This window comes from Ursus americanus, chromosome 21 (genome assembly GCF_024610735.1).
Source record: "Ursus americanus isolate L20-20 chromosome 21, mUrsAme1.1.p, whole genome shotgun sequence".
Classification (NCBI taxonomy): Eukaryota; Metazoa; Chordata; class Mammalia; order Carnivora; family Ursidae; genus Ursus; species Ursus americanus.
The window spans coordinates 46,940,299-46,963,272 of NC_142147.1; the positions used below are offsets into that span (position 1 = coordinate 46,940,299).

Below are 22,974 nucleotides of genomic sequence, written 5' to 3' on the forward strand. Positions count from 1 at the left end.
GTTTCCTTAACCTTGAATTGGTGATTTCTAACTGCATTTCCATCCCAACTCAAAATGTTTGCTTTTAATTCCTGTAGTATTTATTAAAACATCTCACATAGGGTCTATACCTTATCCTCCACACCCATGAAAGGAATACCCCCCAAATTTTTTTATCAAATGTATTTGATATCAGTGTTATCAAACGTATTTCTGAGGCGAGATTGATACTTAAATTATGCTTTTCCCCTAGCGGCAGCACTGAAGCATGGTCCTGGGAATGGAGTATGTGTCAGTACAGGTTATACATTGATTTGATTTGGAAATCAGATAATCAAAAGTTAAGATGATGAGATTCAAACACCAAAAAGATGAGCACCATATTGATGATGTCAGAGTTTTTGTAAATGGGAATAAGTGTGCGTATGTAGGAATTTGAGTTTTGGTATATTCCTGTAATAACTTGAAGCCTTTAAGATTATGGCAGATACCTGTAATGACAGGAGAAATACATAATACAGGCTTTGAAAAATCATAGACTGTAGCCTTCATAGCCTAATCAAACATAAATGTTTGTGAGTCTGTGAGTCCGTGTGCATGCATGTGTATATGTATAAGAGAACGTATAAAGGGATGCTCTTCCGTACTGGTTTTCCTTGGCAAGGAGCATATTGTGGTCTTTCCCCATTTTTTATTCCTCTCTCCCCTGCCCCTGGTGTTTTTCCATCTATGTTTCAGTTTTTCATTGAATATGGAACATTACCAAAGCAGTAAATTACTGTAATAGAATTAAGGCGAGTACCAGATAACTATCCCTTGAAGTTAAGCCGTTACGAGTGTTCTATATTATCGTATGGCAAAAAAAGATCAAAATTAAGGAATGAGCTCTGGAAGCCCATTTCAAAACCAAGAACTTCTCTGATTGTTTCACATACACAAATAACTTGATAAGTTTTAACAATTGTATCTTTGTGATTAATGCAGGCTGTGCTTTTAGTATAAATCCATAACAGGGAGGGGGCAAATCCTGGAGCTAGAAGCAAAATACATACATTGTGGAGGCATTTAAAAAAAAAAAAAAAAGGATTCCTTTCTGAAGTGGTGTGCGTGAAGAAAGAACATAAAAAAATAGCAATTCACCCCCTGGATGTGGAGCCAATAAAGGTGAAGAGCGGGTCTGGAGGCTGTTCTATAGTCAGACACAATGGTGACTTTCATTGTAGTTGGTTAAAGGGCTTTACTCAGCAAATTATATCTAGTTGAGACAGGTTCCCACAGTTGATTTTCTGGACCACACATTCATAGGATGCTAGGTATTTACCAAGGCTTGTGTCGTCTCAATTTCGGTGGTGTGTTGGGGGTTGCTAAGGCTACTAACATGTTCTTTCATTCTCTCTGAGTACCGGCAGGACACTGGAACTGATTTGCTAACACTGACAGGATACAAAGTAAAATGAGCAAAGAGGGAAGGTAGGAAGGATGAAGTCTGGAGGAAATCAGGTGTAAGCTTCCCAGAGTTCTCTTCTTATGGAATCACAATGTACTAAGTTCCTTCAGCACTAAATTGTCGCAACACGTGTAACTGTCACCAGAGAGACATATCAGAGACTCAGTGCCCTAGATCTTTTTATTGAGGGCTGGTCCCTTAGGCATTCTCTGCCTGGCATGTACCCAAATTAGAGACCCTCAGAAGGAAAATAGATATTCAGCATAAACCACGTTACTACACAAAGGGCTTAGGCACTGTGAGATACTCTTAGGGAATGCTAGGAATCCTCCAGAGCAATTCAAGTACCCAGACACCGATCAAGAGCCAGCCTTGCAAGCAGGCCTCTCTAAGGATAGCAGTCTCAGCTCTATGTTAAACTTTTCTGCACACATAACATCAAAACCCAGTGCCTTCGTTTTGGTTTGGTTTGGTTATGGTTGTTTTTGTTTTTGTTTTTGCTGTCATAAGATACCGTACTAGGTTGTCAGGGAATTTGTAACAGAAAACTCAGTACATGAAAAAAAAAAAAAGAGTTGTCCTCACAACCCATAAGACTGCAGGTATGGCTTACTGGTTTAAAGTTACTGAGAAATAGGATGGATGCTGCACAACTAAAAATATCCCTCCATACAGTGTTATTAATTATAAAAGGAAATACAGTAGGTGTATTATGGAGAAATCTGGTGACTACCCTCTTAGCCAAGATGTTCATATCATTGGTAATAGAACAAACCAACATTGTAGGTTTCCTGATACGATGTGGCTTCACTATTTTTACTGCCCAAAAAATACACAATCAACTCTAGTCATGAAAGAATATCAGATAAACCCAATTGACAAGACAGTTTTCTGCTTCACAATTACCTGACTGCAGAGAGCATAACTGCCTAAGGCTCCTGCAGCTGTGTTGTAAAACCCGCTACACGTTTGCATGGAGGCCAGTCTTACCATGATTGCTCCCAGTCAACACAATAAGAATCCTAAGATGGGCCCATTCTTGGAGGTTGGAACTTCCCTATCCAATGACTTTTTTTTTCAGGGACTCTGACAGCTTTGAAGAACTTTACTTATATTACAAGGAAGTATAGGATGATCACCAAATCTTTCTTCCAAAATTCCTTCACTCAGGGTCAGACTCGTACCATGATCCGATGGTTCTGACAGCCCCCTCCCCAAGCTCTCACAGATGTTAACCCTAATAAAATATTTGTGCGTTTTTAAAAAAAGATTTTTATTTTTGCTAGAGAGGGGGAGAGAGAGCACGAGCTGGGGTGGGGAGAGGCAGATGGAGAAGGAGACTCCCCACTGAGCAGGGAGCCCGATACAAGGCCCGATCCCAGGACCCTGGGGATCATGACCTGAGCCGAAGTCAGACACTTAACCAACTGAGCCACGCAGGCCCCCCGACTAACAAGATATTTGTTCATTAAAAGTCTTGCTTAGCATCTTGGCGTCCACTTCTTGGAGGACCAGGACAAACCCAGCATCTTAGAAACACCCCTCTTGGCTCATTCCATTTATTTCCTTTTTGCCACTAACTCATAATAGCGTAGATTCATTTAGCCTATTTTGGACTTTATATAAATGGAGTCATACACTATGTACAAAAAACAGTATGTATTCTATGTCTGGCTTCATTCGCTCGACATGATGCCATGATGTTTATCAACATATTGTTGGGAACAGAGAACTTTGTTTTACTTTCATTGGTGGATGTGTTTGCAGTGTGTAAACATACTGTAAACCATTCTATTGTTGATGGATATTGGGTAATTTCCAATTCTGGGGTATCACAGTATTGACACAAACAGTCTAAAATGTGTCTTGTACTTAATGTATGATACATCTATTTGAGGAATATTTATATGGGTGGGACCAAAGCATTACAGGGTATATGTTTATCTTTAGTAGATACTTCCAAACAGTATTTCAAAGTGGTTATACCAATTTACACTCTCACTAGTGATATGCGAGCATTGGCATCTTTTCCCATTTGTTTTTTTCAGTATTGTAAATTTTAGCCTTTCTGATCAGAAGGTGCTGGTACTCATAACACTTTAATTTGAATTTCCCTTATGATATGGAGTTTAGTACTTTTTCATGATTACTGGCTATTTCGACATCCTCTTTCCTGAGTTGTTTACTAAAGTCTTTTGTCCATGTTTTATGTTGGGGTGCCTGTCTTTCTTATTGATTTGAAGACATATTTTACAAAAGAGTCTTTTGTCCCATATATGTTTTGAAAATATCTCTCACTTTTTGCCATTTTGTTTCTATTAGCATGTGTTTTAATTAATAGTATTTCTTAACTTTAAAATAGTACTATTTTTCAATTTTTTCTTTCACATTGTGTGCATTTTTTGGTATTGTTTAAGAAATTCTTCCTACTTAAAAGAAATTCTTCCTACTCCAACATGAAAAAACTGTTCTGTTGTTTTCCCCTACATTATCATTGTTTACTCTTCAAATTTAAATCTGCAGATTTTCTGGAATTTTTATTCTTTTTTTTTTTTGGTCTTCTAAAATATTGAGAGCTTTATTTGTATGTTTACCAATTTCTTTTTTTAATAATAATATTTTTATTATATTATGGAATTTTTATTCTTACATCCTATGAGGTAATGACCAGTGTGTTTTTTTCCCATAGAGGTATCCAGCGGACCAAGAACCATATATAGAAATTACATGTAGCAAGACATCTTTACCCTCTCGGTTGCAGTGTTTATACACATCAAGGTATAATGTCTGTTTTGATATAGATTTTGATCTCTATTCTCTTCACTTGTCTATCCCTGAGCAAACTCCAGACTCTCTTATTTTGTAGATTTTTAATAAGATTTAGTGTCTATTAACATAAATTTCCCCTTTCATTCTTATTCCAGATTGTTCCAACTCTTCTTAGCTCTTTTATTTTCCACATAATGTTTATAATCACCGTAGCAATTTCCAGGGGGAAATGCTGATATTGTTATTAGGGTTTGATTGATACTATAGATCATTTTGGGGAATATTGAGATCTTTGTCCTCCAGTAGGTGAATAGATATATATTAACTGTGGTACATCCACACAATGGAATATTATTTGGTGCTAAAAAGAAATGAGCTATTAAGCCATGAAATGATATGGAGAAGACGTAAATGCATATTACTAAGTGAAAGAAGCCAAACTGAAAAGTATGATTCCAACTATACAACATTCTTGAAAAGGCAAAAGTATGGACACAGTAAAAAGATCAGTGGTTGCCAAGGGTTAGAGGGGCGGGATGAATAGGTGGAGAAGAGAGGATCTGTAGGTCAGTGTAACTACTCTCTATGATACAATAAGGGTGGATCCATGCCTTTATCCATTTGTCCAAGTCCAGAAAATGTACAGAACCAAGAGTGAACCCTAATGTAAAGTACAGACTCAGTGTGTGCCATGTTGTATTAAGCCAGGCATGGTTCTTGGAGGATGATTTCCCAGAAGAACTTGGAACACAAAAACAGAAAAAAGACACAAGAGTCCCGTAATTACTTTTCCATTGAGTTATAGGTTTCAATGTTGCTGGGGCAATTAGCCAAATTAATACAAAGTATTCCAAGTGTAGGGAATAAAACAGCTTTGTCTTTTCCGGTCCCACGGTTGGTGAAGGGTAACAGGGAGGGCGCCGCTGTTGCCTATAGCTCCCCGCCCCAGGCGGTCTGGAACCCGCAGCCCAGAGCTCCTAGTAGTCACAGCCCGCAGCTACCGTGAGGCGGGTCTGTAAACCTTCCCCCCGGCAACCCCGCTGCGGGATTCTGGGAAGTGTAGTCCAGTAGCTCCGTGTAGTCGCAGGTACTTCCATTGAAGACCGTGGTGCACGGGAATTCTGGGAAGTGTAGTCCAGGAGTGCCCGTTAGTGGCCGGCACTTCCGCCCCAGAAGGACGCCGTAGCAGCCATCTTTTCCCTGATTATAGGGTTTGGGGTCCGCTGTCCGCGACCCATTCAAACTTCCCCCGAAGACGGACTTGGGTCCCGCAGCCACCAGCCTTTCGTTTGGGGAGAAAGAGGAAGAGCGGCTAAAAACTGAGGTTTGATGGCCGAGGGTGGCGATTTGCGTCCCCCTGGGCGGAGCTTCTTAGCTCTGGGGACCTGCCCGGGATGGGGCGGGCTCTGGTTGTGCTTCTCCGGGTTTGAGGATCTCCCGGCCTCTCTGCACCCTTGTCCCGACTCCCCACCTGCGAGTTAGTGGTCTTCATATGGTATCGCATTGGGTGGGTTACTTAATTCCTCTGTGTCTTGGTTTGCTGTTCTGTAAAAGGGAAGTAAAAATACCTTCTTAATCCAGCGCTGTGAGGAAAGAAATGAGATAGTACAAGTAAAAGGTTTAGAACTGCCTGGCCGGAGACTATTATTAATACTACTGCAATTATCCGAGAAGCGCCCATTTCTCAGGGAGGTGCTGTGAGTTCAGGAAGCTCAGTTGTCCTGGTCTCCTGACCTTTTTTTGCAAGGAGAGAGTTGCTTCTAGCTGGTACTGGGGAATGTGATTTCTTGGGAATGGAAACACAAACCTGGTATTTCACCACCTCCTTTCCTCCCCAGCCCTGACTTCTCAAAAAAGCACTGCACGGAGGAGGAGGCGTCAGAGCTCCACGTGAGTAGGACTTGGCATTACTAAGATAGTCACATAAATTGGAGAATGTGTGGGACACGCCCTTGAGAAACGATTATAGCTGAGCCTTAGTTGCTAAATTCCATTCTTTTTTTTTATTTATAATATTTGTTTTGTTATATTAGTCACCATACAGTACATCCCCAGTTCTTGATGCAATGTTCCATGGCTAAGTTCCATTCTAAAAGCTTTACACAAATGAACACACTTCCATCACACAGTGGCTCTGTTAAGTGGTACTGCTGCTTTTCCTACTTTATTTTATCTTTTAAAATATTTATTTTATTTAGAGAGCACGAGCTGGGGAGGGGCAGAAGCAGAGGGAGAGGAAGAGAATCTCAAGCAGACTCCCCACTGTGGAGCCCTACACGGGCCTGGATCCCATGACCCGGAAATCATGACCTAAGTGGAAACCAAGAGTCTGATGCTTAACTGACTGAGCCACCCAGGCACCCGTTTTTCCTACTTTAAATTAGCTTTCTGATCTATGTCATTTGTTTCAAATAATATTTATATCTAATGTTTATGGAATATACAGAAATATATAAATAAAAACGTTAATTACCCATAACCTTGGACTGTAACGATAACATTTTAGCCTTTTTGTCTGGTTACTCTGTGTGTGGATTTCTGTTGAGTTGAGGCTGCTTTCTTTGGGCCCGATGGTACCACTGCAGTGCTGCTTAAATTGTGGTCCTCAAGCCAGTGGCATTGGCATCACTCCGATAGAAATGCTCATCCTTGAGTCCCTTCTGAGACATTCTGATTCAGACTTTCTGCTTGTGGGGCCCAGGAATCTGCATTCCAGCAAGATCCTAGGGAGATTCCTGTGAACGTGAAAATTCGAGAGACTCGGGAAGGTCTCTTGTCTGGAAACAGACCTAGAAAATTGACTTTGCTGGGTGTCACAGATAAAACTGAGCTGGATAGATTTTTTTCCCTCAGGGGAATCTCAGGGTCCTGGGATCAAGCCCTGCATCGGGCTCCGCACTCAGTGGGGCATCTGCTTGAGGATTCTCTCTCTCCCTCTGCCCTTCCCCCTGTGCACGCACACTTGCTCTCTTTCTCAAATCTAAAAAAAAAAGGAGTCAGATGCTTAACCAACTGAGCTACCCTAGTGCTCATCAGTTACTTATGTTTGGCCTGTTTTCTCTGTTAGTGACCGTCTGCCAAAGCCCACCGGGAACATACCTGTAATCAAAGAGTTAAGTTTGTTTCAGCTTGCTGAAGCAAAGCCCACACGCCCAGGTGTCTCAGAGGCTTTAGGTGGGGCTGCTTATAGGGTTTTGGCTTGCATTAGCTGAGTTGGGGAGTTTTAAGCAGTGAGGGTTTGTTCTGGTTTGCATGCTGTCCAGAAGCCAGTTGATGACTATTGTAATAGTTTTTATCTAGTAGGTGGGAGAAACAAAATGAGACTTCAGTTGTCACTGTTAATAGTCACTCATGTTGCGGGGGGCAGTTCTTGGCTTTTTAAATTTTTTGGGGGGGTCATTGTGGAATGTCATTGTCTCTGTGTTACGGGGAGTGTCTTGTCCTTTTCTTTTCTTTTCTTTTTTAAGATATTATTTATTTATTTGACAGAGAGACAGCCAGCGAGATAGGGAACACAAACAGGGGGAGTGGGAGAGGAAGAAGCAGGCTTCCCAGCGGGTCAGGGAGCCCGATGTGGGGTTCGATCCCAGGACCCCGGGATCACGCCCTGAGCCGAAGGCAGACACTTAACAACTGAGCCACCCAAGCGCCCCTGTCTTGTCCTTTTCTTCTTCATCGCCATCACTGAGACTGAGTGGCCCTGTCAGATTCTCGCTGCTGAGTGGGAAACACCAAGTTCTAGCTGTTGCTGCTGCTAGCTTCCAGAGCCGTTTTTTGGGGTCTCTTTCACAGCTTTATCATACTTGTATATTGTTTTTGTTTTTTTGCTGAACCATTTGAGAGCAAGCGAGAGACTGACCAAAATGGAATTAATTACAGTGATAACACATTGTTACCTAATCCACAGCCCATATTCAGTTTTTCCATTTTCCCCAATAAAGTCTCTGAGAGCAGTTTTCTTTTTCTAGTTCGGGGTTCAGTCCTGTGATATGCATTGAGCGTAGTTTTTATTTCGTTAATCTCCTTTAATCTAGAATGATTCCGGAGCACTTGGCCGGTCCATTTGGTAGACCATGCGACTCTTGATCTCCGGGTCATGAGTTTGAGCTCCCATTGGATATAAAGATGACTTAAAACAAAACAAAAAAATAGAATGATTCCTCAGACTTTATTTATGTAGCTCATGATTTTGTGAAGAATATTGGCAAATTAGTTTGTAGAATGTCCCTCTTGTTTTGGTTTATCTGATATTTGTTTACGACTAGGTTCAGGCTATGCGTTAGCAGGGACGCTGCAGAAGGAAGTGGTAAGGCCACCTTCTCGGTGCATGATGGGAAGCACGTGTCTGTTTGTGGGTTCCGGTTGCTGGTTTCAACTTTGTTTTCTTGGGTAAGGTGTCTGCTAGGTTCCTGTTTTTCCTTTTGCAGTTAATATTTGAGACTATGTGACTATCTTATTTCTTCCCAAACTTGCGCCTTTTTTTTTTTTTTTTTTTTTTTAGCATCCATTGATGATTTTCTGACTATCTCTCATTCTACATTTTTTTGTTTGCCTTCTGCCATCGGGGGAACTTTCTCTTCTCACCTGTTTCTTATACATTCCTTTATTTATAACAATACGTTTACAACTCGGATGCCTGTCTTTTTTAGTTAACTTAGGTATGGACTGTCAGCGTATTGTTTTGTTGTTGCAGAATCTCGGGTTTGCTTAGTTTTCTTTACCTCCGTGCCTACCTGTCAAAAGTGCACTTCCTGCTTAAAAAGAAACTTCACTTATTTTTAATGCCTTTTTATAAAAAGTTGGCCATGTCAACTTAGATATTGTTGTTGAGGTAACTAATTATCAGGAAGACAACCAGAGATCTTGAGAAGTCACTGAGACCCTCACACGGTAGGGCAACAGCCTGTGAACTCCGTGGATTCTAACAATATTCTCTTGGTAGAAAGCGCGCTTACAGGGATACTTGCAAACTATAGGATATCATTGTGCAGACTATATTTCTGCAGTTGGAAAGAAACAGGAAACTGACAGTGCTCTGATAGCTTCCTGCCTTAACAGCAGTCCCATAAGGTCGATACCATTATTCTCCCCGACTTGCAGATGACAGAACTGAGGCAAAGAGACGCTAATCATCTGCCTGGGATGGCACTGCTAGTGAACAGCCTAGCCAGGATTTCGGCCCACACAGATTGACTCCGAAGCCTTCTCTTAACTGCCGTTGGCTCATTTATACCCTGCTCGAAAGAATTAGTACTGCAGAAGCTACAGGCACACTGGGATGGGGCCATTTATGTTTTCAGGCAGGTTGTTCTTTGAACTCCTACTGAAAGGGGTCTGGGTGGGTATCTGGTATAATGCCGAGTTCTGCTCATCAGGCCATGTTCAAGGGCACCGGCCCACGGGTTAATGACTTACTTGACCAGTTTCCATTGACTTCTTTCTCCTTTCTCAGTCTGTCTTTCTAGGATTCTGTTTGCCCAGAAGGAAAGAGAATATGAGTGTGTTCAAGGTGAGTAAGGCTTGCCTTTCCTACTGTTAAAAATATCATTTTAGGGGCACCTGGGGGGCTCAGTCAGTTAAGCATCTGTTGGCTCGGGTCGTGATCTCTGGGTCCTGATCTCCGGGTCCTGAGGTTGAGCCCCACGTCCCTGCTCAGCAGGGAGTCTGCTTCTCTCTGTCTCTCTCTTCCTCTCTCCCTCCCTGCTTGTTCTCTCTCTCTCTCTTCCAAATAAATGAATAAAATTTTTTAAAAATGTCATTTTAGTCTTCAGAGACTAGACACAAGTCTCCTTCTCTTTTAAGGAGCATGCATCTGAGAACTTGTTGAGTGTGTCAGGTGCTTTTTTCTTTATGCCTTTTAAGTTTAATTGGTTTTGGTGTTAGCCTTTATTTCATCATTTTTTATTTTTTATTTTATTTTTATTTTTTTTAAATTTTATTATGTTGTGTTAGTCACCATACAGTACATCATTAGCTTTTGCTGTAGTGTTCCATGATTCATTGTTTGCACGTAACACCCAGTGCTCCATGCAATTCGTGTTCTCCTTTCATCATTTTTTAATCTCACAAGTAAAAGGAGAAAAATTAATAGAAGTGAAACTGTCTTGCACTTTACCACTTCCCCTCCAAATAGATGCTCTATTTCCATAATCTCTTCATCACATGTATTCATAGCTGCGTATTTGTATTCATAACACAGATACAGCTTTATTTCTTTTAAGATTTTTTAAAAAAATCTTTCATACCTTTATTTTGATTTTCTTATTTTTTATTTTTTAATTTTGTTTTATTTTTTTACGTGGAAGCCTAGTTGACATACTAGTTTTGGGCGTACGGCATCGTGGTTTGACGATTAGATATGTTGCAAAATGCTCACCATGGTAAGTGTGGTTACAGTCTGTCACTGCACGAAGTTACTGTGATATTATTGATCATATTCCCTGTGCTGTACTTTCCCTCCTCGTGATTTATTTTATAACTGGAAGTTTGTACTTTTTTTTCCTTTTCACCTGTTTTGTCGATTCCCCGACCTCATTACATACAACTTAAATCCTTTCTTTTCATTTAATACTATGCAACAATTTTTCTTAAGGTTTTATTTATTTTTTTTATTTTTTATTTTATTTTTTATTTTTATTTTTTTAAAGATTTTATTTATTTATGTGACAGAGAGACAGCCAGTGAGAGAGGGAACACAGCAGGGGAGTGAGAGAGGAAGAAGCAGGCTCCCAGCTCAGGAGCCTGATGTGGGACTCGATCCCGGCACGCCAGGATCACGCCCTGAGCCGAAGGCAGACGCTTAACGACTGCGCTACCCAGGCGCCCTATTTATTTTTTTTAAAAGTAATCTCTACACCCAACATGGGACTCAAACTTACAACCCTGAGATCAAGAGTCACATGTTCAACTGACTGAGCCAGCCAGGTGCCCCATCACTGTGTCACAGTTTTTAATTGCTGTATCATATTCTCTTCAAATTTGTATACCTATTTTTAAAACTGTTCTCTATTCATAGACATTTAGTTTAGGATTTTTACTATTTTAGGAACACTACAGCGAGAGTTTTCCTGATTTAACCTATTTCTGAAAAAACCGTTCTGGAAATTACTGCCCTTTTTTGTCCTCAATGTATTAGGTACTCAACATTGAAGGGGTATGTTTTATATCTGGTGCACTGGATGTTTTTTGGTAGGATATCAAATATGGTACAGTGCGTCAGGATCAGACTTCAGCTTCACAAGAAAAGATATTGTTAGAAGCTTTCTAATTACGAGAGCTAGATTCTGTCTCCTCCATACCTCAGTCACAAACCCTATGTGTGTTTTATTTACTGTTTTTTTTCCTTTGTGCATTTTTAAAATTATTTATTTCTTAAAGATTTTCTTTATTTATTTGCAAGAGAGAGAGAGAAAGCACAAGCAGGGGGAGGGGCAGAGGGAGAGGGAGGCTCCCTGCCAAGCAGGGAGCCCGACACAGGGCTCGATCCCAGGACCCTGAGATCATGACCTGAGCCGAAGGCAGACACTTACCCAACTGAGCCACCCAGGCACCCCTATCTTTATTTTAAATATAAAGACAAGGGGTTGTGAAAAAGACATCTGCTTAAATTCACACAGAAACCGGAGATCTAGAGTCAGAGTATGGTATTCAAGTGAAGACAGATACAGGAGGAGAGAGAGTTTCTCATTCAGTGACCTGCCATGCCCTTTGGTTTATTTCCAGGTAGAATGCTACTCCTGACCTGGTTCCCACTTCAGCAGGAAGGCAGGTGCTATCAAATTCTGCTGGGGCTGAAGTGTTCACTGTTTCTGGGGTAATTGGCAGGGTTAATTAAAAAGTAAAACCTTTTTAGGTTAAGATGCAGCTGTTAGAATTCTAGGGAGTTTGCATATTACAGGGAGGGCCAGGTAGATAGACAAAGCTTTCCTTTCCATAGCAGCACTTTTGATGAGACTGAGGAAAATCAGTACGTGGCATCAGCAGGAGAGAGGAAGGGCTGGGAAATCTACACATTGCTCAGGGGCCAGAGCACCTTCCCACCCATCCTCTTGCCTCTCGCAGTGGACCTTGGGTATAAGATTTTGGTTGTATGTGTTTGTTGTAGGAGGCAGTGACATTCAAGGACGTGGCGGTGGCCTTCACGGAGGAGGAGCTGGGGCTGCTGGACTCCGCCCAGAGGAAGCTGTACCAGGATGTCATGTTAGAAAACTTCAGGAACCTGGTCTCCGTGGGTGAGGACAGCCTCCCTGTGGAGGATCTTTGTCACCTTGGGGTTTTAAGGCGTTAGGGCTCCTGAAATGGTTCCCTGAGTTTGGGGATTGGACTTCGCTAATGCCGGTGGAGCACAGGATGTTTCTGGTCTTTCTGAACAGGATCTTCAGGTCTTTTTCATTTGGGTTTTTGTAAAGGACTATAAATGGACTGTATACTGCTGTACTCTGTCTATTTGAGTTCAGATTTCACTCCTGTCGCATTAGTGAATTATAAAACTGATTGAGTTCTGTGAGTGGTTTGGAATGAAATCAACAGGGGAGAGAATATCAGAGCTGCTTAGGACGCATTGCAGCCAAAACCTGGTTGACTGCGTGAGTACGTGAGGGCCACTGGGAGGAGATTTAGTGAAAACAGACATGGGTTAGAAATAGATCATTGAAACTTTGTTTAGATAATACATATCTCTGTGTATGTAGTTGCGTCATGAAATACATGCTATTTCTTCAATTCGTCATGATTAAAAAAAGGTTTGAAAAAACAGACTTTTGATATCTTGAATATGCAGTTGGAACTCGGGTTTCCGGTAAATTTCAACTCTAACATGTTCATTCTGTTTATTTATTTTTTAACATACCTACTTGCAATTTTAATTAATGGTTGTAATTCAAAAACAGATTTATATACTTGTTGAGGCCCCTGTGAAACTATAAGTACAAATCTTGAGGATACATTTTTTGAAGTTGGCTTCACTTTATAGACTGATAAATCTGTCCAAAAGTCACGGGGTTGTTTTTACTCCTAATCCATCGTATAATTAAATCAACATGGAGGAAACACCTACTTTTTTGGGTGAAAGCGAATGTTCTGTTAACAGTGTGACAAGAATATCATCTTTCATTACATTGGTATAAAAGCTGGTAAGCTCATGTATCCCCAAAGCTTGGTTTCCATCATACGGTTCTTTAGACACTAAACACAGGATGAAGAAACCTCCAACGAGGTCTGTCCATCCGTTCCCCAAAGCTTTACTTACAATGAAAATACAGGAATTGTTTGTATGAAGAACATACAAAGAGAATTGGAGAAGGTTTGGCTGGAGGGAAGACAGCCTCTTCAGAGACTGTTGTTTGCAGTTCGCAGAATAGGATAATCTTCCCAAGGAAGTAGCACATTCATTTTAACTCGTGACTTTGCATGTTCTCAGGACATCAGCCCTTTAAACGAGATAAATGGCACATAGAAAGAGAAGAGAGGCTCTGGTCGATGAAGACAGCAACCCAGATAGAGAGAAATGTGGGTAAGAACGAAGTGACTGTACATTGTCGCAGTTACCTGCCCATCTGTCTTGTTTCTCGCCACCCGCGTGCTGTCGCCTGTGTCCAAGCGCCGAGCCTCTTTCCTGGATTATTGCGACACTCTTCGCAGTGGTGCCCACTCCCACCCTTCTGCAGTCTGTTCTTTAAGTAGCAGCCCAAGGGATCCTTTAAAACGTTAAGTCCGATTATGTTGGTCTTCTGTTCAGAATTCTCTTATGGCTTCTTTTACTTAGAATAAAAACCACGTAAAGCAGCTTCTAGAGAGTCCTCTGTGGTCTGCTGTTCATCCCCCGTGGCCTGTCTGAATACATCTGTCTTTCCTCTTGCTCCATCTTTTCTGCCTACATTGTTCTCAGACCTGCAGAGGAAGCTTCTGCCTCAGAGCCCTTCACCTGTTCTCTGCCTGGAACAGTCTCTTGCCTATAACCCTTCAGGCCCCTTCTTTCCTTCTTTCAGGTCACTCAGTTCTAATCCCATGTGAGGGCTCTGACGACCCTGTTGAAAATGCCATTCTCTCTTGACTGTCTGTGCACTGCCTTATTTTGTGTGATCATCGCCTCACATATTTTTATTTGTTTATTTTATCTTTGTCTCCTCACTGCAGTGTCATCTTCAAGATTGGGGGAATTTTGTCTGTTTCGTTTATTGTTCATTATCCTCAGTGCTTAGAATAGTCCCGGTACGTGGCAGGGGCTCTGTAAATATTTGTTGAAGAAATGAATGAGTTAGGGACGCCTGGGTGGCTCAAGTCAGTTAAGCGTCTGCCTTCAGCTCAGGTCATGATCCACGGGTCCTGGGCCCACGTTGGGCTCCCTGCTCAGTGGGGAGCCCGCTTCTCCCTCTCCCTCTGCTGCTTGTGCTCTTTCTCTCACTCTTCCTGTATCTCAAATAAATAAATAAAATCTTAAAAAAAAAGAGAAAAGAATGACTTAATAGGAAAACCTGCCCTCCACAGAAATAGCTAAGAGGTGGTGAACAGATCCATGTGAAGAAGGGATACTGCAAAATACTTGTTGTCTTTAAGTGAATTCTTAACCTAATTCTGATTTCTCAGCTGCCTGTGGTGTATGTGCGTGCGTTTGCCTTTCTGTACAAGTTGACCCGCACGAGCGCGTACAGACACCTGCACAGAATGTGTAGCCCTGTCGTTACAACCAAATCGAACACCCTTCTTTCCCTGTGACTTTGCCTTAGTAGCAGAGCATATTCATTTGGGGAGGAGATTTTGGTTTTTGATAGAGGATTCTTCTGTCCACTTCTTAGGCAGCTCCCCCAGAGGAGGGAAAACTTCAACTTCCATATCTCTTATATCAGAGAGTGGAAGGTCTCAGAAAATAGCCAGCTTGTGAGTGAGCCTTTCCCTTAAAAGATTTGCCCAGCTGCATCCCATTCGCTTCTTCCAGAATGCACGGATATAATCATAAATGGATCTTCCATCGTTACCTCAGACATAGCGTTTGCATATAGATTTAAATACATGACTTTCGAAGGCATTTCATATAATGACAGCTTTCCTGCTTGTGATGATTCCCTAATAGTTCCTAGTCTGTTTCTTCTAAATATCATAAGCAACGGAATTGATTTCCCAGCTCACTAATAAATTGCATTCTGCACTTTGAACCCGCCATTCTGGTTGAAGGCCAGGATATCTGGATCCAGAAATTTTCCACACTATTTTCAGAGAGACAGCATTCTTCCCTGGCCTCTACATTTGACTCCTTTTGAGGCAGGGGCGGAGGGGAGAGGTGGATTGCATTTAGACAGTACAAAAGCCTCAGAAGGATCTAGTGTATAGGTCCTCATGCTTTTCTTTCTTTAGCACCCTTGATTTTCTCCTCAATACCCCCTTGGTATACTGCTGTCTCTGGTGCAGCCTTTCAGCTTCTTAGCATTTTCCCATCCTTGCCCTATTTCACATACCTTACTTGTAAAAGCCCTTTTGCTACTGTGACTTGTTTACACTTAAACTGGGATTTAGAACTCTCGATAATCTCAGACATCAGATTGGGATCCGTCTGTGCGTGCATTTCTTGAACACCTACTAACTGCTAGGCGCTGTTAAAAGCCGTCAACACTGCAAATGCTTGTCTTTATTGATACTGTACTGTGGTGGGAAAGACATGTAATTTTTGAAAAATGACGTAAATCGTGTGTCAGATGGCAGTGATTTTGTTTTAAGGTGGATTTCATTCATGCTAAGTGGTTGGCTTCAATCCGTATATAAGCCAGAGTATTTCATATATGGTGAAAAAGATAAGCTGAACATCCTGAAGTTCATTCATGTCTGCTACCGTGTCCTAAGTGTGACAGAAATAGACTTGACTCTGCGAACAAAGTTTTCACTTGTCCGCATCTCTGAATTCTGTCCCTGTAGGAGGGAGCAATCAAAGTGAGCTGAGGACCGTTCAAGACAGAGGACCACATGAAGAGCTTTCCTGCTGGCATATCTGGCAACACATTGCAGATGACCTATCCAGGTGTCAGAACTCCATGATAAATAGTTCTCAGCTTCACAAACAAGGTGATTCCCCCTGCCAGCTTGGGGCAGGACTCGCTCTTCAAATTTCTGCAGATGAGAACTGTATACTAAATTGTAAAGTGGGTGGTCCTGGTGGTACTGAAAACTCAGACTTTGCAATTTTGAGAGCCCAGGACTCGTGGAGGAGAACTTCTTTGACTGAGTCACAGACTTATCAGAACAGATACCAGCAAATTTCTGTGAAAAATCACCTGTGTCAGTGTAAACAGGATGTTGATATCATCAGTTGGATTTCACATCACCTAGATCATGGAATACACAGAAGTGACCAGTCTCACAGCGACGATGATCATGAGAAAGACAGCGTGAAGATTTCAACACTTGACCACGAGAGCGTGACTCACTCAGGACAAAAACCTTACCGATGTAATGAATGTGAAAAAACCTTCAGTGATCTCTCCACCTTTGATCTGCATCAGCAGTTACACTCAAAAGCAAAGTCTCATACCTGTAGTGAGTGTGGAAAAGGCTTCCGTTATAGCTCAGTTCTTCGTATTCATCAGAGAGCTCATGTGGGAGGGAAAGGCCATAATTGTGGTGAGTGTGGTAAGGAATTCGGTCAGAGCTCACTTCTGCAAACCCATCAGAAAGTCCACACGGTAGAGAAGCCATTTAAATGTGAGGAGTGTGGGAAAAGCTTTGGTCGTAGGTCAGCACTTACTGTTCACTGCAAAGTCCACACAGGAGAGAAACCTTACCATTGTGAGGAGTGTGGGAGGGCCTTCAGTCAGGCCTCTCATCTCCAGGACCATCAGAGGGTCCACACTGGGGAGAAACCATTCAGATGTGATGCATGTGGTAAAAGCTTCAGTCGGAATTCACATCTTCAATCCCATCAGAGAGTCCACACGGGGGAGAAACCATACAAATGTGAGGAGTGTGGGAAGGGCTTCATTTGTAGCTCAAATCTATACATTCATCAGAGGGTCCACACAGGAGAAAAACCCTACAAATGTGAGGAATGTGGTAAAGGCTTTAGTCGGCCTTCAAGTCTTCAGGCCCATCAGGGTGTTCACACTGGAGAGAAATCCTACATATGTAATGTGTGTGGTAAAGGCTTTACTCTGAGTTCAAATCTCCAAGCACATCAGAGAGTCCACACAGGAGAGAAACCATACAAATGTGATGAGTGTGGGAAGAGCTTCAGGAGGAACTCCCATTATCAAGTTCATCTGGTGGTCCACACAGGGGAAAAACCCTATAAATGTGAGGTATGCGGAAAGGGCTTCAGTCAGAGTTCATATCTTCAAATCCATCTGAAGGCACACAGTGTAGAGAAACCTTACAAGTGTGAGGAGTGTGGGCAGGGCTTCAATCAGAGTTCCCGACTTCAGATTCACCAGCTGATCCATACGGGTGAGAAGCCGTACAAATGTGAAGAGTGTGGGAAGGGATTCAGTCGTAGAGCAGATCTCAAAATTCACTGCAGAATCCACACAGGAGAGAAACCGTATAATTGTGAGGAGTGTGGGAAAGTATTCAGGCAGGCGTCAAATCTTCTGGCACACCAGAGAGTCCACAGTGGAGAGAAACCATTCAAATGTGAGGAGTGTGGGAAGAGTTTCGGTCGCAGTTCACACCTTCAAGCCCATCAGAAAGTCCACACTGGAGAAAAGCCATACAAATGTGAGGAGTGTGGGAAGGGCTTCAAGTGGAGCTTGAATCTTGACATGCATCAGAGGGTCCACACAGGAGAGAAACCCTACAAGTGTGGGGAGTGTGGTAAGCACTTCAGTCAGGCCTCAAGTCTTCAGCTTCATCAGAGTGTCCACACTGGAGAGAAACCGTACAAATGTGATGTGTGTGGCAAGGTCTTCAGTCGCTCTTCACAGCTACAGTCTCATCAGAGAGTTCACACGGGGGAGAAACCATACAAGTGTGAGACGTGTGGTAAGAGCTTCAGCTGGCGATCAAATCTTACCATTCATCACAGAATCCATGCTGGTGATAAATCCTATAAAAGTAGTAGGAGTGAGAAGAACATCAGAGAGTCCAAACAGGAAAAGAGTTGTATAAAATGATTTTTTAAAAGAAAACCCAAGTGTCCTGTGAATTCTTCCAATCATGAAGTTCAAAAGAAAAAAATCATTTGTTTCACGAAAGTCAAATGTTTGAGCCACAGTTTAATATATCCCAATAGTCAGGAGGCCACACAAAAGAGAACGCTTGTAAGTGGCGTAGTAAGGTGCAGTTTGAACTTTGACCTTTGTTAAATACTACTCAGGGGAGAGGCTTTGGAAAGGATGAGTTTTATCAGGCCTTGTATAAAAGTATGACAGACACACTAAAATTAATGCTCATTAGAATGTAAGCTCTGTAAATGCAGAGACTTGTTCTGAATCTACATAGTCTGAACATTGCCAGGTACTCGGGAGGTACTCTAATATTTACTAAATTAAGAAATGGGGGAAATGTATATTTGAAAATTGTGTTGAGATCACCTCCAAATTTTTGTAAAAATATGTATTTAGAACAGGTAACCTAAACGTAGCCTTAATAAAATGAATTCAGGGAGACAGAGTTGAAATGCCAGAAAACTACTCAGTACTGCCATCTGTCCTAGGAATTTGGCATTGCCTTGTGATGAGCTCCTGTCTTTCCCAGCCTCCTAGCAAGTTGGGGCTTACCATCTTGGACTTTGAACTTACATGGCCTAAGATCAGTGGGATACCAGATAGTTACCTTTTGTGACAGCATAGACTGAAAAATTGATTGCTAATCCAACAATAAGCCATTACATTGTTTATTTTTATTCTCAAGAATGTCATGCAGGGGTTTAAGTGTCAAAGTTATGACAAACATTTTTTTTTTAAGATTTTATTTATTTATTTGACAGAGAGACAGCCAGTGAGAGAGAGAACACAAGCAGAGGGAGTGGGAGAGGAAGAAGCAGGCTCCCAGCAGAGGAGACTGATGCGGGGCTCGATCCCAGACGCTGGGATCACGCCCTGAGCCGAAGGCAGACGCTTAACGACTGTGCCACCCAGGCGCCCCCAGATGACAAACATTTCTTAGTAAATGTTGAATTGATCATTGGTTTCTTATTCTCCACATGTCCATCCAGACTTCAATGTGATTGCCTGCTAAATAAGGGTTTTAGCATTACTTTCATCAAAACTTCTTAGGTAGGGATGCCTGGGTGGCTCAGTTGGTTAAGCGTCTGCCTTCGCCTCAGGTCATGATCCCGGGGTCCTGGGATCAAGCCCCGCATCAGGCTCCTTGCTCAGTCTGGAGCCTGCTTCTCCCTCTGCCTGCTGCTCCCCCTGCTTGTGTTCTCTCTCTGACAAGTAAATGAATAAAATCTTAAAAACTTCTTAGGTAGAGAGGCTATTTGAATAGATTACTTTTGTCAAGTTCTCTACCCTATTACTCTTTCCTCTCCCCAGCCTGAGAAAGAAGAAAAAATTATTTGTTGGAATGTGCTAATTTTATCAAACACATCGATTAGTGGGGCAGGACTGACTTCCATGCTTTTTTTCTAGCAGTGGCTTGAATAATGGCTTTTTAGTTTTGTTTGTTTGTTGAGAGAGAGGATCCCAAGCAGGCTCCACCCTCAGTGTGGAGCCCGACACTGGGTTTGATCCCACAACCCTGAGATCATGACCGGAGCCGACATCAAGAGTTGGACGCTTAACTAATCCAGGTGCCCCGAATAATTGCTTTTTGAAGTTGGTCAGTATATATCAAAATAGAGAATGTGGAATCCCTTTGATCTGGAGATGATAGAATAAGCATTTATGATTTTCAAACAGAAAAGAAGAAGAGGTCAGTAGCACATCAGTGCTGTTAACTCAGTTTTGTAGAAGTGGAAGTAAGTGTTCATCCGTAGGAATTTATATAAATATATTTTGATAAATTTATGCAATAACAGATTCATTAAAATGATGGCCAAGACTTAAGATAGAAGAATTTAACAATTTAAAGTAGTTTAGGGACATTAAATGCCTTAAGTATATGTGTGTGAATGAATGTGTTAATGCATCCAGTCATGTGTAGGGATGTCTACCCTATATAAAGTGACAAGATTTTCAGGGATTTTTCAATATTTTACTCAGATTTTTTATTAAACATCAATTTTATAGTAAAATACTGTTATTTTATAGCAACAGTAAACTATAATTTTAAAAATTTATAAGAACACATCCCTTACAGTAAGAAATTCTGTCAACATGGGGTATATGAGACCAAAACTAAGGAATAGAACTCTGGAAATCAGTCGTTAAAAGAATTTCTATGGTCATCCAGAGACAGATATATTAGTGAATGTAACCATATATATGTAATTAATGTATTTGAAGTTTACGCATAAATCCATGTGATCAGAAGATTCTAATGTAATTCCAAGAGTGGAAATTTACACATCCTCATTCTTGTCAGACTTCCCTACTGCGGGCATGGGTATCCCAGGGTGCTCGCGGTCCTTTCCGGTGCTTTTTCTGATCAGGGAAGTAGCTGGGTCTTTCCAGACACCATGGCACAGAGAACGTTGCGCTATGGGAAAAAGGGAATGATGAGAAAATTGTTTACAGAGTAACCAAGTGGGCATATCATGAAGATGGAGAATGAAAGTACATGTTTTGAGGTACAATTTAACAAAGATTCCCTAAGGAAACGATATGCATAGGGGAGTATCTAGCATGGTAGGAACAAGCTGTTGAGTGGGTTTGAATACCATTTCCTCCTCCTGATCATTTCACCTACTGAATATCATTTCACTGATACTTAATGCTTATTTGGTTAAAGGGCTCTACTCAGCAAAGGATATATATAACCTTTATATATATAATGTATATTTTAATACATTAATATAATTATATAATATTAATATATTATATAGAAATATATATAATGTATATATTATAATAATTATATAATGTATATATTATATAATGTGAAAGGCAGGTTTCCAAGGTTGATGCCTTGGACGACACCTCTACATGCTGTGTAAAGTCCATGCTACCTCAAATTGCATTAGATATGAGAAATCCTAGGCCTTCCATGTTTAATTTTGCTTAGTAGATACCAGGATAGCCCATCAACTCTCAAAGTAATTTGTAGTTTAGTGTGTTAAACCAAAGGTTGACAAGCGATGTCCTGTGGGCCAAATGTGGTCCATGCCTTCAAAGCTTTATTGGACCATAGCCACGCCCGTTCATTTATGTATCTATGGCTGTTTTCTCATTGCAGTGACAGAGTTTAGTAGTTGTGACAAACCCTGGCCCACAAAACCCAAAATACTTTACGGCCCTTTACAGGAAACACCTGTTGACCCCTGTGTTAAACCAAAAAGATTTGTCTCCCATAACTGGAAAGACCACAGTAGAGCAGAACTTAAACCTGGTTCAGTCAGGATGTCAGAATGGTTTCCTTCTGATTCTTGTATCTGCCCTTCGGATTGATCCTGTTCTTTAGGTTGGTCCAAAGATGGTGGTAACCATAGGGACTACCTGTTTCTTCACAGCCAGTGGAAGAGAACTGACACCATCGCCTCACACTTTTTTTGGCCTCTGGGGGATTTTCCTATCTTAGTTTTGAGCGTGGCTACATATTAACACTTTGGGGACTTGTTACATAGAGTAAGCATTTCTTTTTTTCCCTCCCTCCATTCCTGCCTCCCTCCCTCCCTCCCTCTCTTTCTTTTTCTTTCTCTCTTTCTTCCTCTTTGTCTCTCTTTTTCTTTCTCTCTCCCTCTTTCTCTCTCTTCTTCTTTTTCTTTCTTCTCTTTCTTTCTTTCAACAAAAAGGGACCCAGAGTCAAATTCAGTCAGCAATTGAAGGATAACACATTGATTGGTTCACAACCTTGTAAATTCTCTTATGTTATAGGGCATCAAAAGGAGGGAAGAGAATCCTGAAAAATTGAGGTGGAAATATATGGGCAGATTCCAACAAAGCTGAGGTCTTTGACCTCTAAACTTAGGTGTCTTCTTTGCTGTTAGGAGGAAGCTTTTTGCTTTGCTCTGACGTAGTCTCCTCTTACCTGAAGAACCTGTAATGATCTCCCCCGAGATGGTTTCCTTTCAGGAAACTAGATCCTCTGGTGAGCTTCTCTTGTTCTGACCTGAGTCAACATGAGAGTTGTGGCCCCTTAACCAATTCCATAACATGAGTCAGTTCCCATTTCCAGAGCATCTTAAAGGTCAGTCTGGGTCCCCTTGAAAGAATCTGCTATACTGCCAGAACTGTATACCATAAATTGTTTTAGACTTCCTCAAAGTGATTGCACCTCTATTTTATGGAGGTTGTATATTAGGTAAGTGGAAATAACCAGAATATGGAGGGACTACTGGACACTAGAGATGACATTAACTCTTGGAACCTCAAATGCATTGGGCCCAGCAATTAATGTTGGGGCTTATAAACAACAAGCAATGGATGCTTTTGCTCAGGTCCATATGTGGTGGTCCGAATGGATCCCGGAGCCCATCATCTGGTTATCTTCCAAGTTCCCAAAATGCAGAGTTTCGATAGAAATACCCAACAATTGGCAGAATCCTCACACTGGTTCCCTCACCGATGAAACAAGGACTATTTTGATAAGAAAGGACAAGTAAACCCTGTAGCTGCCTCGCATGTACCAAAATAGAAAACCAAAAGCAATACCAATACTTCAAGGGATTGTAGAGGTTAGTGCCATTAGCAGTATCTTGAAAGTCATAGGGCTCATGTTTTCCATCATACCCCTCTTCAGTTTACTAATTTGACCTGTGC

The 22,974-nt window shown here is 41.5% G+C and overlaps 1 protein-coding gene across 1 annotated transcript; it reads left to right on the forward strand.

The window, feature by feature from the left end:
* The first annotated feature begins 5,369 nt into the window (after positions 1-5,369).
* Positions 5,370-19,093, forward strand: LOC123804133 (uncharacterized). Its single transcript, XM_087870847.1, has 6 exons — positions 5,370-5,519; positions 6,034-6,085; positions 9,648-9,704; positions 12,300-12,426; positions 13,614-13,706; positions 16,100-19,093. The coding sequence occupies exons 3-6, from the start codon at positions 9,690-9,692 to the stop codon at positions 18,283-18,285; spliced, it is 2,421 nt and encodes an 806-aa protein (XP_087726973.1). The 5' UTR covers positions 5,370-5,519; positions 6,034-6,085; positions 9,648-9,689; the 3' UTR covers positions 18,286-19,093.
* Positions 19,094-22,974: the final 3,881 nt, after the last annotated feature.